The sequence below is a fragment of the Melanaphis sacchari genome, unplaced genomic scaffold, assembly GCF_002803265.2.
Source record: "Melanaphis sacchari strain LSU unplaced genomic scaffold, SCAv2.0 Contig36_pilon_pilon, whole genome shotgun sequence".
In the NCBI taxonomy this organism is placed as follows: Eukaryota; Metazoa; Arthropoda; class Insecta; order Hemiptera; family Aphididae; genus Melanaphis; species Melanaphis sacchari.
In genome coordinates this window covers 2,547,739-2,561,527 of record NW_020271232.1, presented here as the reverse complement: position 1 = coordinate 2,561,527, position 13,789 = coordinate 2,547,739, and the positions used below count along the sequence as shown (strand labels likewise).

Sequence of the window (13,789 nt, the reverse complement as noted above, 5' to 3'; positions counted from 1 at the left end):
AAGACATAAAGCGTGTAATTATTGCATTAAATGAAATTCTTATATTGCCATGTTAATTATAGGTACGGGTATTAGTAATATATTATAATATAACACGAATAATATGTATTATAATGAGATAACAATAATTTTTTTATGAATATGAACTTAAACAAATAAATATGAAAATACTTTATTTTTAATCTTTTACCAAAAACATTATACCTAATAACATAAAATGTCTTTATATTGATTATATTTATACATTAGCTATTGAAAGTTAGTACATTTTTTCTGTTGTTTGATTGCTGATGGTTGATCATACTGATGCAAAATTACATTAGATCAGAAATATCTACTTTAAAGCAAAAGAAATTTTTTTCTAGTTTAGATATTTTACTATGATTGTATAATTACTTATAACAATAACCGTTATAATTGTGAATCAAGTCTTCGACAAAAATAAAATTTTCTCTTTGTATCTATTCGATCTACTTGGGTAAAAATTACTTTTAGTTATTAATTATTATTCTTTTACAAAATATCAGAGATGTTTTGAATCAGATGCTTAATGTTTTAAAGCTAGTGCTACAGAGCGTCATTTTTCTGTAGTAGAGTTGTATTAATATATGAAATCCAGAAACTATAATATAATATATTTAAATTATTTCATATTTTACAAATTTTAGACAGCTTTGTGGAGTTACCTATACCTTAAATATAAAATTTGAAGTGCCAGTAAACAACATTATGGGTACCTAGGAGATACCTATTTTTGTCTGTTGTTTAAATTAAACTGATCACAAGTTATTGAAAAGTAAGTTGCAGTTTCGCAGAAAAAAATAAGATGTATAGGTACTCAAAAAATTTAATTAAACAAGAAATGTATACAATATAGTCAGGGCTCAAGTAAAAGTCGACCGTATTTCAGAAATGTCAAACGAGATTTTAATATATTGTAATCCTATAATTTATTAATAATTCACAAACACTGGAACGTTTACAGAAACACTATCATATATAAATAATATTATTTACCTATTGTTTATTAAAGCGTAGTATGTTATGAACATAACTACATTATATTATATGTCATTTATTAATATGACCGTATTTTGTAAACTGCAATAAATAGATGAATCGTTTGATTTATTTATTAGAGTTAATTGATACAATGGTAACTAAACTTTTTTTAATCTTAAATTAGTTAATTAAAATACTAAAAGAAAAAAAATTTTAATTGAAAATAAAGGTTTTTCTATCTCGTCAACACAAAATATAATTTAAAACGTAATAAAATCTAATTCAATCATTAAAATGCATATTTAAAAATAAAAAACGTTTTAAAACATATCAAAATAAAATGGAGCATTAATATGCGGAGTTCGAATTGGGAACACAATTTACCATAAAGAATTGAGAATTTTATTTTAAGACAATATAAAAGTATATTAAAACATCTTATGTTAGCAATTCGCTATTAATATAGAGCATACATACGTGGCTACGTGAAAAGTCTGGCACAACTCATAAACAGATTTTTCTTTCGGCCTTAGACTCATAAGAATGTTACCTACATCTTACATAATATACTTAGACGCATATTATAGTATTATAGTACACTACGTCATAATGATTGTCTTTTGTCGTAGGCGTGTATTATAATTATATTTTTTTGTTTAATCGTTTAAGATTATCAAATCGCCGAGACAGTTAAATAATTCAACAAATGGATAGAATAATCGAGAGCCCTTGGCGTATCAATAAACTAAACTGCGTTTTACAAAGTTGCACTGCATCTTGCAGACTGCTGCCGGCGGCCAATTAATTATCACTTGTTCCAAACTGGGCCTGCATTTTGATGGTACACACAAATTTTCGCGTTTTGTCGGAACCATCAGAACTTGGCAGCGCGAGTGTAAGAAATATACCTACATACATGTGTTTATATTATAAGGCATTTTAAATATTATTATCTGATTAATGAATAATCATAACAACAACAACAACAACAACCGAACCTAAGTACCCATGTAATACAGTAATAATATAATAGAAAAAAAATATGGCGAACGTTTGAGAATTATTATATAGGAAGCGCATTCGCCGGAAGGTGGATCTTAACGCTGTTGGGGAGGTACTACGGCCGCACCGTATATGGTCAAGTTTGCCTAATTTGGCTCGGGCAACTCTTCTAAATACGGCAAGTAAGGCGGCGGGGGAGGTCGCGGTGGCCCGGGAGAAGGGGGCAGCACGAAATAATATACAATGTAATAATAATAATAATAATAATAATAATAATAATAATAAAAATAATAATATACGATAGCGCTCGACCGCCGTCCGCGCCGCCGTTACCACAACCGTTCGACCGACAGCGACTTCGACCGCGGTCCGACGACACGACTCGTTTTCTACGACGACGACGACCGTAGTGTGTAGTGGGTATTATAGTACGCACGTCTTGCGCCATTCCGTCGTCTACACATGGACGTGTCACACGTGTAGTTTGTGCCCGCGCTGCACACCGTAACGACTTAACGCGCCTTATCGTTTTTTTTTTTTTTTTTTTTATCGACATTATAAAAAGGATTTTACGACGGAAAATTCGTCGTCGTGCGACACAACAATATTATACCGTCATCGATTATAATATATAAATATATTTAAAAAAAAAAAAAATTACATTTATATTTTTTGATTTTTACGCGTGTTCTGTGTTCGTCTGACATTGTGTGCGGGAGGCTGCAACAGTGCCGCGGCGATAAACGCTGTCCGCTGATTCCATCGCGTATTTGCGTGCACCTATTTAAAATACTCGTACGCCGCGGTGTATGTATATTATAATAAAATATAAATATATGAAATAATCGACGACCATCCGGCCCGGAGCACCGCCGCCGAGAATATTGTGTACAATTTTTTAAAATTTTTAAAAATAGAAAAACCGCGCGGCACATGCGCCACGAGTTCTATTATTGTACGGACGCAGGTCGAATTACTCGTACTCGTGCCGTGGCGGGAGGGCGACTGTGGAATTCAACACGACGACGACGACGGCATAACCGTTCGTATCTTCACCGCAGTGGCAACAGCACACCGCCGGTGTCACGCCGTTATCAGTGCCGCGGCCGTTGTTATCAGTGACGTTTGTTTTCGTTATTTTTGTTAAAATTTTCTATTATTGTTGTTCCCGTGTACCCGTACCCCCGAAGTCCTAGGTCTCTCGCGGACCCCAAGTAAAATCACGTCCCAGTCCCGGTCCCTCCCCTCCCCTCCCCCCGGATAGGAAAACGCGAGTGAGTCGTATCGTACTCGCCGTTTTCCGCGGTCGGCCGGCGCTGACCGTATCGCGTGTGCGTGCAGTGCGTGGATGACCAGTCGTAGGCGGTCAAGTGCATGAGGTGGACAGCGATGGACAGTGCGTCTGGCGGTGGCGGCCGCGACAATAGATTCGGCATGGGTTACGCGTCGAACATGTCGCTGTTGGACCCGTCGGACATTTACAACAACGGCGTCGGCGGCCAACAGCAACGGCCGTCCACGTCGCGCACACCGCCCATGATGGGATGCGGTCCCGGCGGTCCTGTTCACCAGCGCGGCATCAAGCGAACGATGGGCCCCGGCACCAACATGTGCTACGAACCGACCGACCACCATCGGTTGGTCGACGACAATTTTTCGCCACCCTCCGTCAAGGACGTGTCGCCGTCGAACGGCAAGAAAACCAAGGGCCGTGTGAAAATCAAAATGGAGTACATTGAGAATAAGTTGCGCAGATACACAACGTTCTCCAAGAGGAAAACCGGCATCATGAAGAAGGTTAGTGTTGAGAATTCGTTAAATCCGCCGACGTGCAGCACTCGATTCCATTTTGATTATCTATAGGTACCTACATACTCTGTGGACGATTGGATTGTCTGTTGTATACTCACTTGTCCTTTATAAAAAAATCATTAAAATTCTCAATCGCCAGTAATTTTGATTGCTCTCCCCCTAGGATTCAGATTTTTGTAGGTATTACATTTTTATTTGTTTATTGATTTTTATCGAAGTAAATATTTTACTTGCAATCGATTCACGTTAAAACGATAAATTTGTATATGAGTTTATTAATGGTCATTTTTATTTTAAATTTCTTGCGTGTTATCTGTTTTTGTAATTATTGGCGTTAGTGTATTAACATAATTAAAAATTAAGTATTGTATTTGTTGATATACCTATCTGTCATATGATTTATACCTATTATATTACTTTATGAGAATGAAATCCGGAATAAAATGACCTTCATACGATTCAAATTGTCAAACAGATGGTCAATTTCTTCTTTATCATATTTATAATTTTTTTTTTCAAAAGCTTAAGTATTTTAAAATATTTATATAAATACTCATGTTTAAAATAAAATTACAATTCAAAATAATGATAAAAAATGACATTTTAACCAACAGATGTGTATTTCAACTCATATGTTTAGACCACCATCTGTAGCAAATAAGCTTTAAATAGAAAAAAAACATATTTTTAGTTGGAATAATTCTTAGTAGATGTATTTTTTTATTTTTTTTTATTAAGAACTTATTTGTTACTAGATTTCTACCTATATTTAGTATATTAGCTTATAACTAAAAAGTTATAGTTATAGTTTTTAAGTATGACACTAGTTTGCAGATTTTTTACATTTCAGTACTTCTTTTGTATCTATTTAATATAGGTATATTTTTAAAGCTTATTACTCATGTAATCACAAAAGTAATGAACTAAAAAATACCCGTAGAAATACTTAATATCATAATTTTTATCATTAAAATATTTAAAAACAAACTTATTACTCGAGTATATTATGTTATAGCAAGTATAATTTATTTCTGATAAAACTTTAAACATACATTTGTTATTCTAATAAATATATTTTTATAAATCAGACATATTATATTTACTCTGATATAGGAATGGTTTTTTTTTTCTTGAATTTAATTGAAACTAATATTATTTATTGTCTTGTATTGATAGACAATTTGATTGGTTAATAGATTTTTTCCTTATACTTAAATTAATTATTAATATTTTCTATCATGATAATAATTTAATATAATATAGTGATGTAATTGTAATATTCTGTAGATAGTCTTGTAGAGAAATTTGTTACTTTTATAGTATTCAATACCGTTAATTAATTTTAAATGTTTCAAAGTCAATTGAATAATAATTTCCAATAATTAAAATTTGTATTTTTTGTATTAAAAAAGTGTATATTATAATCTTATTCAATGTAATATTCAAATCATTTATATGTATTTGACATGGATCATGAATAATAATTATAGTTTTATTTTTTATAGAAAGATCATATTATTATTCAATTTTAATACAATATTTATTTACCTACTTTTTATAAATAAACGTACAAACTCAATCTGGCCATTTAATGTCTATTAACTAAACATATAAAATCTATTAACTTGATTGTAAAATGTATTAGATATATTTATATTATTACAGTTTGTCTATTTATTGTATCGTACTTAATAATAAGAACTCCTGAATTCTTGATAATATTACTGTTAATAATTGAACTGGGTGGTATCAAATATAATATTTATTTTAAAATATTGTGTTACCTGAATATTTGCTTAAATTATTTCTTATTTTTTGATTTATTTTCACCACAATTATATGATTGTTTTTTTCTTTGCAGGCATATGAGTTGTCAACGTTAACAGGCACTCAAGTGATGTTATTAGTAGCATCTGAAACGGGACATGTTTATACCTTTGCCACGCGCAAGTTACAGCCGATGATTACTTCAGAAGCTGGCAAAGCGCTAATTCAAACATGCTTAAATTCACCAGACCCGTGTCCGTCCTCATCGGGTGCAAACTCAGGAGACCAACGCATGTCAGCAACTGGATTCGAGGAGACTGATCTGTCTTACAACATTGGTGACGACCACGATTCCAAAGTAAGGCAGTTTGTGTACGGCCAACAGAGTCCTGTCCACCATCCACACCATCAGCAACACCATCCCCAACACATCATGGCCATGTCCCCGCCTGCTCATCTCATACCCTCATCTAGTCCCAGTCCACTGATGCACACAGCCAACTATCAGCAACAGTGCACCTCCCCGCTGCCACTACACCAATATCCTCACATGGCATCCCATTCACACAACCAACGGTAATGTTCAGTCGAACCAACATTGATGGGATAGAAAATTTTAAATAAAAAAAAAATAAATAAAAAAAAATAGACTGAACTATTTTATGTCTGTACAAGTAAAACTATTTTATAAGATAATATGCAATTACCATGCGATTATCCCCGGCAATGGGTTCAACCGAACATTGTCACGCCAACTTATACAGCGTAGGCAAATCCTATTCGTCCACGTTTGATTGCAGTGTGTTTTGCTTTGTGTGTTATGTTTTTTTTTTTTTATTTTTTTTTTGCTGTGTTGTAGTTTATAAATATATTATAATATATAATAATATGAGCTTAAATAAATCGCTTCTACTACAACTCTACTACTGCCGGGTCGTGTTCAAAATCAAAACTACAATTTTTTTTTTATCATCACCGTCCCGAAAGTTTTTTTTTTTGTTAAAAGATGTATAATTTTTAACGGCGTTCCGCTTTCGGTGTCCTGCAACCCTGCATGGTGTAGTTAAACGTTTGTTCGAATTTAATTTGAGGGATGTGGGGAAGGGGGAATACAAATAATATTAATCGTCGATGACGGACATTTCTTTCAAATATTTATGTACATCGCATTGCCGTCTGGTCGTTCGCGGGATGACGTCTGGTGATGAATATAAAGGGTTCACCCGCTGATTGGTCAATTATCGTCGTTATCGTCATTTTTATTATTATTATTATTATTAAAAAATATTAAAACAGTCGGCTGGTCATGCGGGGGCGGTAGTGGCGGCGGGCACGTGCGTAGGCGGCGGCGACGGCTGGTCGCAATGATGATAGTATTATGCCTACGCGCGTGGACCGGTTGCTGCAGTGGCTGCGACGGCGACCTAGGCGATTGCTACGCGTTTTTCCCGGGCGGTTTTCGCCGACACCGCTGCCCCATTTGGTTTTCCCACGGGATTAACTGGCACGGATCACCATGGATTTATTACGTTTCACGATAATCGAAAAAACCGGACCTCGCCGTATTGTACCTACCTTTATAATGATAATATAATAAAGTGTAATAATAATATCGACTACGTGCCTGGGATCGGTAAACAGCGGCGCGGCATCGGCGGTGCGTAGGTCGTGAGAACGGCGGCAGCGGGACGCTGCGATCGCGTAACGATTAAGAAACTGATAGAGAATAAAAAAATTAATAAATAATCGTGAATATAAAAAAAAAAAATTGCAGTTATCGGTAATCATGTGTAATTACGCGTATTTATTAGCTCTCTCTCTCTCTCTCTCTCTCTCGTTTTGTACTCCTGTAAATATTAAACTATTTTGTTTTTTTTTTTTTATATATAATAATATATAAAGTATTATTTTTAGTTATTATTTTGTACAAAAAAAAACAAAAAAATCGAATCGTTGTATATTATATATTTATTATTTTTCGTATATATATTTTATATTTTTAATTTATTATTGTGGTAAGATATTTTAGAGAAAATTCTATGTATATATTATAATATAATATATACACACATTTTTGTACGTTTAAGAGAGAAAATAAGAACAGTGTCTTTATTAACTTTATATATAATCGTTATTGTCGATAACAAAATACGTCATTTGGTCTAGTCCGAATTTTTATTATATAGGTGTTACCCTCACATCATTATAATATATATATACCTACTATTATAGACCATTGTTATCAAGTCTGTGATATTTATCGGTAAAATAGTTAATTGTAATATTATACATATTCGCTACAATATACGTCGTGCGTCGCACATATATTTATTATATGTCGTTACGATCAACTGTGAGTACATATATTATAATATGTTATTTAATATAATATTTATATATTATTATAAACGATAATAAAACGAAAACTGACTATATTGAAATGTTTTAAAATTGTATCTCCCTGCCGCGTCCACTTCTCAGCACTGTCCATCGTGGCCTCGTATACGTTTTAAAAGTAATAATATTCTTTGAAAAAAAAAAAAAAATGATTATAAAGAATCTACAACGCTTCTCAGCTGTACTACGAATTGAGGTTTTATAATAACGATCGAAAGAGTTTCGTACGTGCGGTATGACAAAAACTCGTTAGGAAATCGGAAAAATGACGTGTATATCGGCCGCGCAACTTTATTTTTTTTCGAAATTTTGGGCGTGTGATAAGACGTGGGACGTAGTCGTCATCGCCGCCGTCGTCGGTCGTTTCGCGCGCGCCCGTGTGTGTCTGTGTGTGTGTTTGTATATAATACACCTAAATTCATATTATATACGAGTATGTACACATTTTTACTCTTTAATTTCGTTTCCCAATTCGCAGTGGCGACCCGTCGATACACAGACTCGCACACGCCTCACGATCGTAATACAATAATAATAATATATGCGTATAGAAGGCTACACACACATACTCTTATTCATGTCCGATATTATTGTCGCCCACTACCGGTGAGTCCGTCCGCACAACAATAATTACGTGAGCGCCGCAGACGCCCACCAGCGCGCGGGCCGCGTCGACGGGAAGTTTTCAAATAGTGTGTTACACTTGAAACCAGTGTGCCCACACGCGGTGAAAAAAGGTTTAGCCCACGCGCGACCGACCGGAGAGCGCGCGTTGTGAAACGTTTTTCGGACGTGCCGTGGTTTTTCGCTTTCGTAGAGCGCCGTTTCCGGCCGAAACTCCGGGACAGAACCGGAAACGGCGGATTTTTTGGAGCGGCGAAACGTACGCGCGCGGATCTCTCGTCGGAAAAGCCGACGGGAAGACGGGCCCGAAACCGACCAGATGTTCACGTCCCATGTGTTTAATACTCCTACTGCTCCACACCTCGCTGCTCGCTGCTGCTGCTGCTGTTGCACCGCCCCGGAGCGGTTTTTTCTATTATTATACGCGGTTTTTTCTATTATTATACGCACAGCATATCATAATGTATTAATATAATAATATGTGTCTGTAACTTAACGCGCGTAAAATATAATATCACGATGATAATTTGTAGGGAAACGGCCGACGTGTGCAACAGGTGCCACGCCGCGCGACTGTAGATGACTCCTTAGCTGTTGCGCGCGCGGCGGAAATGCGCATTATGGCCGTCGCGTTGTTGTCATTTTCAAGCGTGTGCGGAATATCGTATTATAATATTGTAGAATAATATTACATTAATGATTATATTTACAATAGGCATAAAGTACTACGTGAATAAGAATTTCGGGCCGGACACTGGTTCTTCCTGCTCTTCGTCGCGGCAGTACACAGCTAAAGCTTCAACAGGAAACCCAGGTTTCCAACCGTGGCTGGGGGAGGGGGTTCACCAAAATCGTGTAGATATTTCAGATAGGTAACTAATTCGCTGCTGTGAGGTCATCTCGATATCGATGGGCAAATTCGTGCATAGTACATTTATGTATAAAAAAAAAAAACGATGCTATGATGTACAAACGGGGAAAATATATATACAAAATGGCGAATAATTAAATTAAACCGTTGTCGTATGATGTATGACGTTCAACGCACACGCACCATACACGTAGGTATTATTATTATTTATTATTATATAAATACTGGTCTTAGAAAATCATAATAAATAATATCAAATGGCAGGGCGATGGGAGTGGAGACATTATGATATATTATTTTATAATAATGAAAATAAAAAAAAATCATGAAATCCGATACCATCTTGTTAGGTTCTTCTGACTCGTTTTTTGAGGGCTAACTTTGTAAAAACCACATTATATTTATCTATAAACATTGCTACGTGCGGAACCGCCGAATTTTGAAATACCAAATATCGATGACATTTTTAGAGTTACCCATCATCCACACGTGTACATGTCGCAAACTATACGTCGGATCTAGAATAATTACAGGTGTGGCAGATTCGACTGTATCAAAGTGTATTATAATATACAAACAGAATTTTGGCGCAATTGATGATTAGATAAAAATATCAGTTCATTTTTGATGTGCGTTCTGTTTACAGACGTTTGCGAGGCTACGAACAAAACACTTACCTAAACCTAAAAAGATATACTTTACCAATTTACCGGTTTATCTTTATATTTTAAACTTTACGACCGAACAATGTATGCCATGTAACTTATAACGACCTGAGAATTATGCAGTACCGAGCGTGTACGAATGCTTATGTATGATGTTTAGTGTTTAGTTGACCGACGCAGTTGTATGCACGTAGACTACACCGAGACTTAATGTATCATATTATTATATCCACTCGCCGTGTAGTAGTTGTAGGTGCCTATGTATTGCTATAATTTGGCCTTATAAAGGTGAGTTTTGGTTGTTTTTTGACTTTGAGTGCATTTAGTCTCGCACATTGCACCTTGCATCATGAGCTTTTCGTGTTTTATGTGTACATGCAATAGGTGTTGCACATACACACACGCACACACATACATTTATATGTACGATTGACACAACGGTGTCGAACGATTTTCATCTTTATTATATGACTCGACACCGCAGGTAAGTACGCACTATATAACGTCTATAACCTTATATTTTATTATATTATTTATTATCTGCTGTACGGCGCGTGCAATGACGATTTTGACGTCTCGCATAATTATTACACCATATATTACACGTATAATTTATTTATTTATTTATCGTTACACAAACGAAATATCGCGTTGCACCGTTGTACAATCATAATTCATAACCGACTATACCCGTGTAAATGTTTAGAAAACACGTTCATGTGTATAGAACGTGGAGTATTGCATCCGCAACGCAGCGTCATTGCGCTGTTATTCGATTCAATTGAAACATACGTGCTTATTATTAAACATAATATTATAGATCACCTATCTATACATTCGCGTATATCTCGGTCTGTGTTAATCGTTGTGTACTTCATTACTCAATAAACTCGCAAAACGAGGATATAGACATATAGTGTGTATGCGTAAGACTATATTTTCGTAAAACTTAACAGACCGTAAACAGCGATGGGTGGGAGATATCCAGTGCCGTATAACTAGCTTTCATATTGCGCTTTTGTAAAACAGAACTTTGGGTCCTCTGTATAGGGCATGTGGCCATGACATTCAATGGTACTCGGACCTCCTCCGTGCTCTCAACTAAAATAGTTCTTATTTATTTACCATTCTCATATAACAGTACTGTAATTGATAGAAAGGTATCAGTAATATTTCTACACTGTGCGTGTTCAATGATTGAGTTATTTTCGATTGTTCTTTAAAGCACGCTCCCCCCCCCAAAAAAAAATCATTCTTAAGACGATTTACAGGAACATAATATTATGATCACAGTATTTAGGTTTCTTTTAAGGGAATGATTGGCTATGATGATCAATGATTTTTAATATGAGAACTGTTGATTCTAATTAACCAATTAATTATTATAAAATATAATAAATATGTTTGCATGATGTAGTTTAATGTTTGGCCGCAGTCACCATATGGTGCTGTAGTCAAGCATCATCCAATATTGTACGCAAGTAGCTTTCGTTTGGGTGACCACCCGGGTTTTAGCGCCGAAGTTATGTCCTACATACGAGAACACGTGTTCCGAAAACTAAACCAGTCAATAGTATCTAAACCAGTACCGTATCCTATTGGCTACCACAACAAAAACAAATTTCTAAAGCTAATAACCATAGTTGTCGAAGTTTAATTGATAAATAAGTCTTTGTATTTATGATGAGAAAATTAAACGTTACGCATCTATTTAAAAATAACAACAATAATAAAAGTTATAAACAAACTTTTCTTGCTTTTTCTGATGTACTATCGATCAACCCAATTGTACCTTATTTGCAATTGATTAAATTAAATTATTGGAAATTCTAATAATAATTAACAATATATCAAAAGCTCTTCATGTTTTAATTTACTATTATTTAACAGTACATTATTTTTATTATGTTCAAACATATCTAACGGCCGTTTATCCGTATCATGTTATGTTGGATTGCATTTATTTTATGCTAGTGTCAGTACTACAACAAAAAATGCAAATAATTCACGTAATAAAATGGATAATATAAAAATTATAAAGTCTTAGATATATAAGATTGAGTATTGACAAAAATTACTTATCTATTCCTTTTTGGGCGTGGTTTTTATAAATACAAAAAAGTAGCGTTTCGACAATTACTATCACATTGATAATACGTAGAAGTTCAATACAAAGCGTGATGACGGAATGGTATCTATATGTTTTTAGTAAATATACGTAATATTATTAAGATGCCTATACGCCGTATAAAAATCAGAAAAACCTCCTCGAAATGTCCATTTACTTGTGGTCCAGTAACAGAAAAGTGCAATCCACCTAAAGTTTGGCAGCCCTAGTTCGACACGAAAATTGCAACTCTGCAGTCGTCGGGGGGGGGGGGGGGAGTAAAACGCGTTTCCAAGGTTTTTCGTAGTATTATCATAACGATATTACGTATGTACAACTTAACAATATATACGACTGTACCAATTTCGAAACGGCCGTATGCCGCGCGTTTATTATAATAATATAACACACTATGTATAGGTAGGAACCTACCCATTATATGCCGTCTCGTCGTCATCGGATATACAAACGAAATAATTGTGTAATGAATTGTTATAGTTTTGAATGCGTGCGTCGCATATAATAATGTGTACGCAAGTGTATATAGGACGCGTATAGCAAATTTATATATCCGAGATGGAGACGTCCGTCGTTTCTTTTTAGTGTCAACATCTTCATTCATTAGGATTCATTGCTTCATTGTTTAGACGTCATGACAGGCAATTAGATTGTACCTATGGGGTATATATTATATTCAGCGGCGGATATACCAGGCGTCTATAATATACACTATACAGGTGGGTACACCGTGGCGGTATATATTATGGGCGGGCGGCGACAACGACGTGGTGTATATAGGTACACCCGCGAGGAAAACCGCAGCAGTGCTTATTATTGCAGCAGCAGCACGAGGAGAAAATGAAACCCAACACATTTATATATTATAATAATTATATGACATCGCGGTGTGTACCTTCATATATAAAATATAATTGGTGTCTTGTATTGTACAATAGGTGCGCGTATAGGTACCAACTTTCGTGCGTTACATTACGGCAGTAGCGGATCTAGAGGTTATTCAGTGAAGCGGTGTGAAAGAAGTGAGAGGGGGAGATTTTCAAAAAAAAAAAAAAAATGTATGTACATCACTAATATTAGATCTATTGTGTTTGAGAGAGATTTGTATTTTGTATAAATCTGTTACCGTTAACCGCTGCCTAGCTTTAAGCTTATAACGATATTTGGAACAACTGTAGAACGTAAAAAACCTATTAAACACGTAAAAAAAAAAACAGCTCAAAGGAGGAAAAGAGCCTACCCTCGTAACGCCATTGATTTATACGGACATTTTTACGGACTACATTCGAATTCTTTTTAGCGTGTTTGCCACACTCCAGACTGCAGCGCGTGTCGGTTTGGTGCGAAAATCATCAGCGATCCAACTGTGTACAGTGGGTTTGTTCGGGAACGGCGTGTGTTTGGGCGTTAAAATTTGAAATTTCGAGCCTTAAGCCCCTAACCTAACCGTATGGGTATACTATCACGCGTTTCGCCGGCTCGCGATCCAGCTGCAGGATGATCGCTATCGTGGGATTATCAATC

The 13,789-nt window shown here is 35.4% G+C and overlaps 1 protein-coding gene across 1 annotated transcript in view; it reads left to right on the top strand.

Moving 5' to 3' along the window:
• The first annotated feature begins 2,403 nt into the window (after positions 1-2,403).
• The window catches only part of LOC112596905 (serum response factor homolog), a 73,072-nt gene continuing 61,686 nt past the window's right edge, over positions 2,404-13,789 (top strand). The window contains exons 1-2 of the mRNA XM_025342742.1: positions 2,404-3,801; positions 5,678-5,941. Coding sequence (XP_025198527.1) covers positions 3,379-3,801; positions 5,678-5,941 — 687 coding nt within the window. The 5' untranslated portion in view covers positions 2,404-3,378. The remainder of the gene's footprint in view (positions 3,802-5,677; positions 5,942-13,789) is intronic.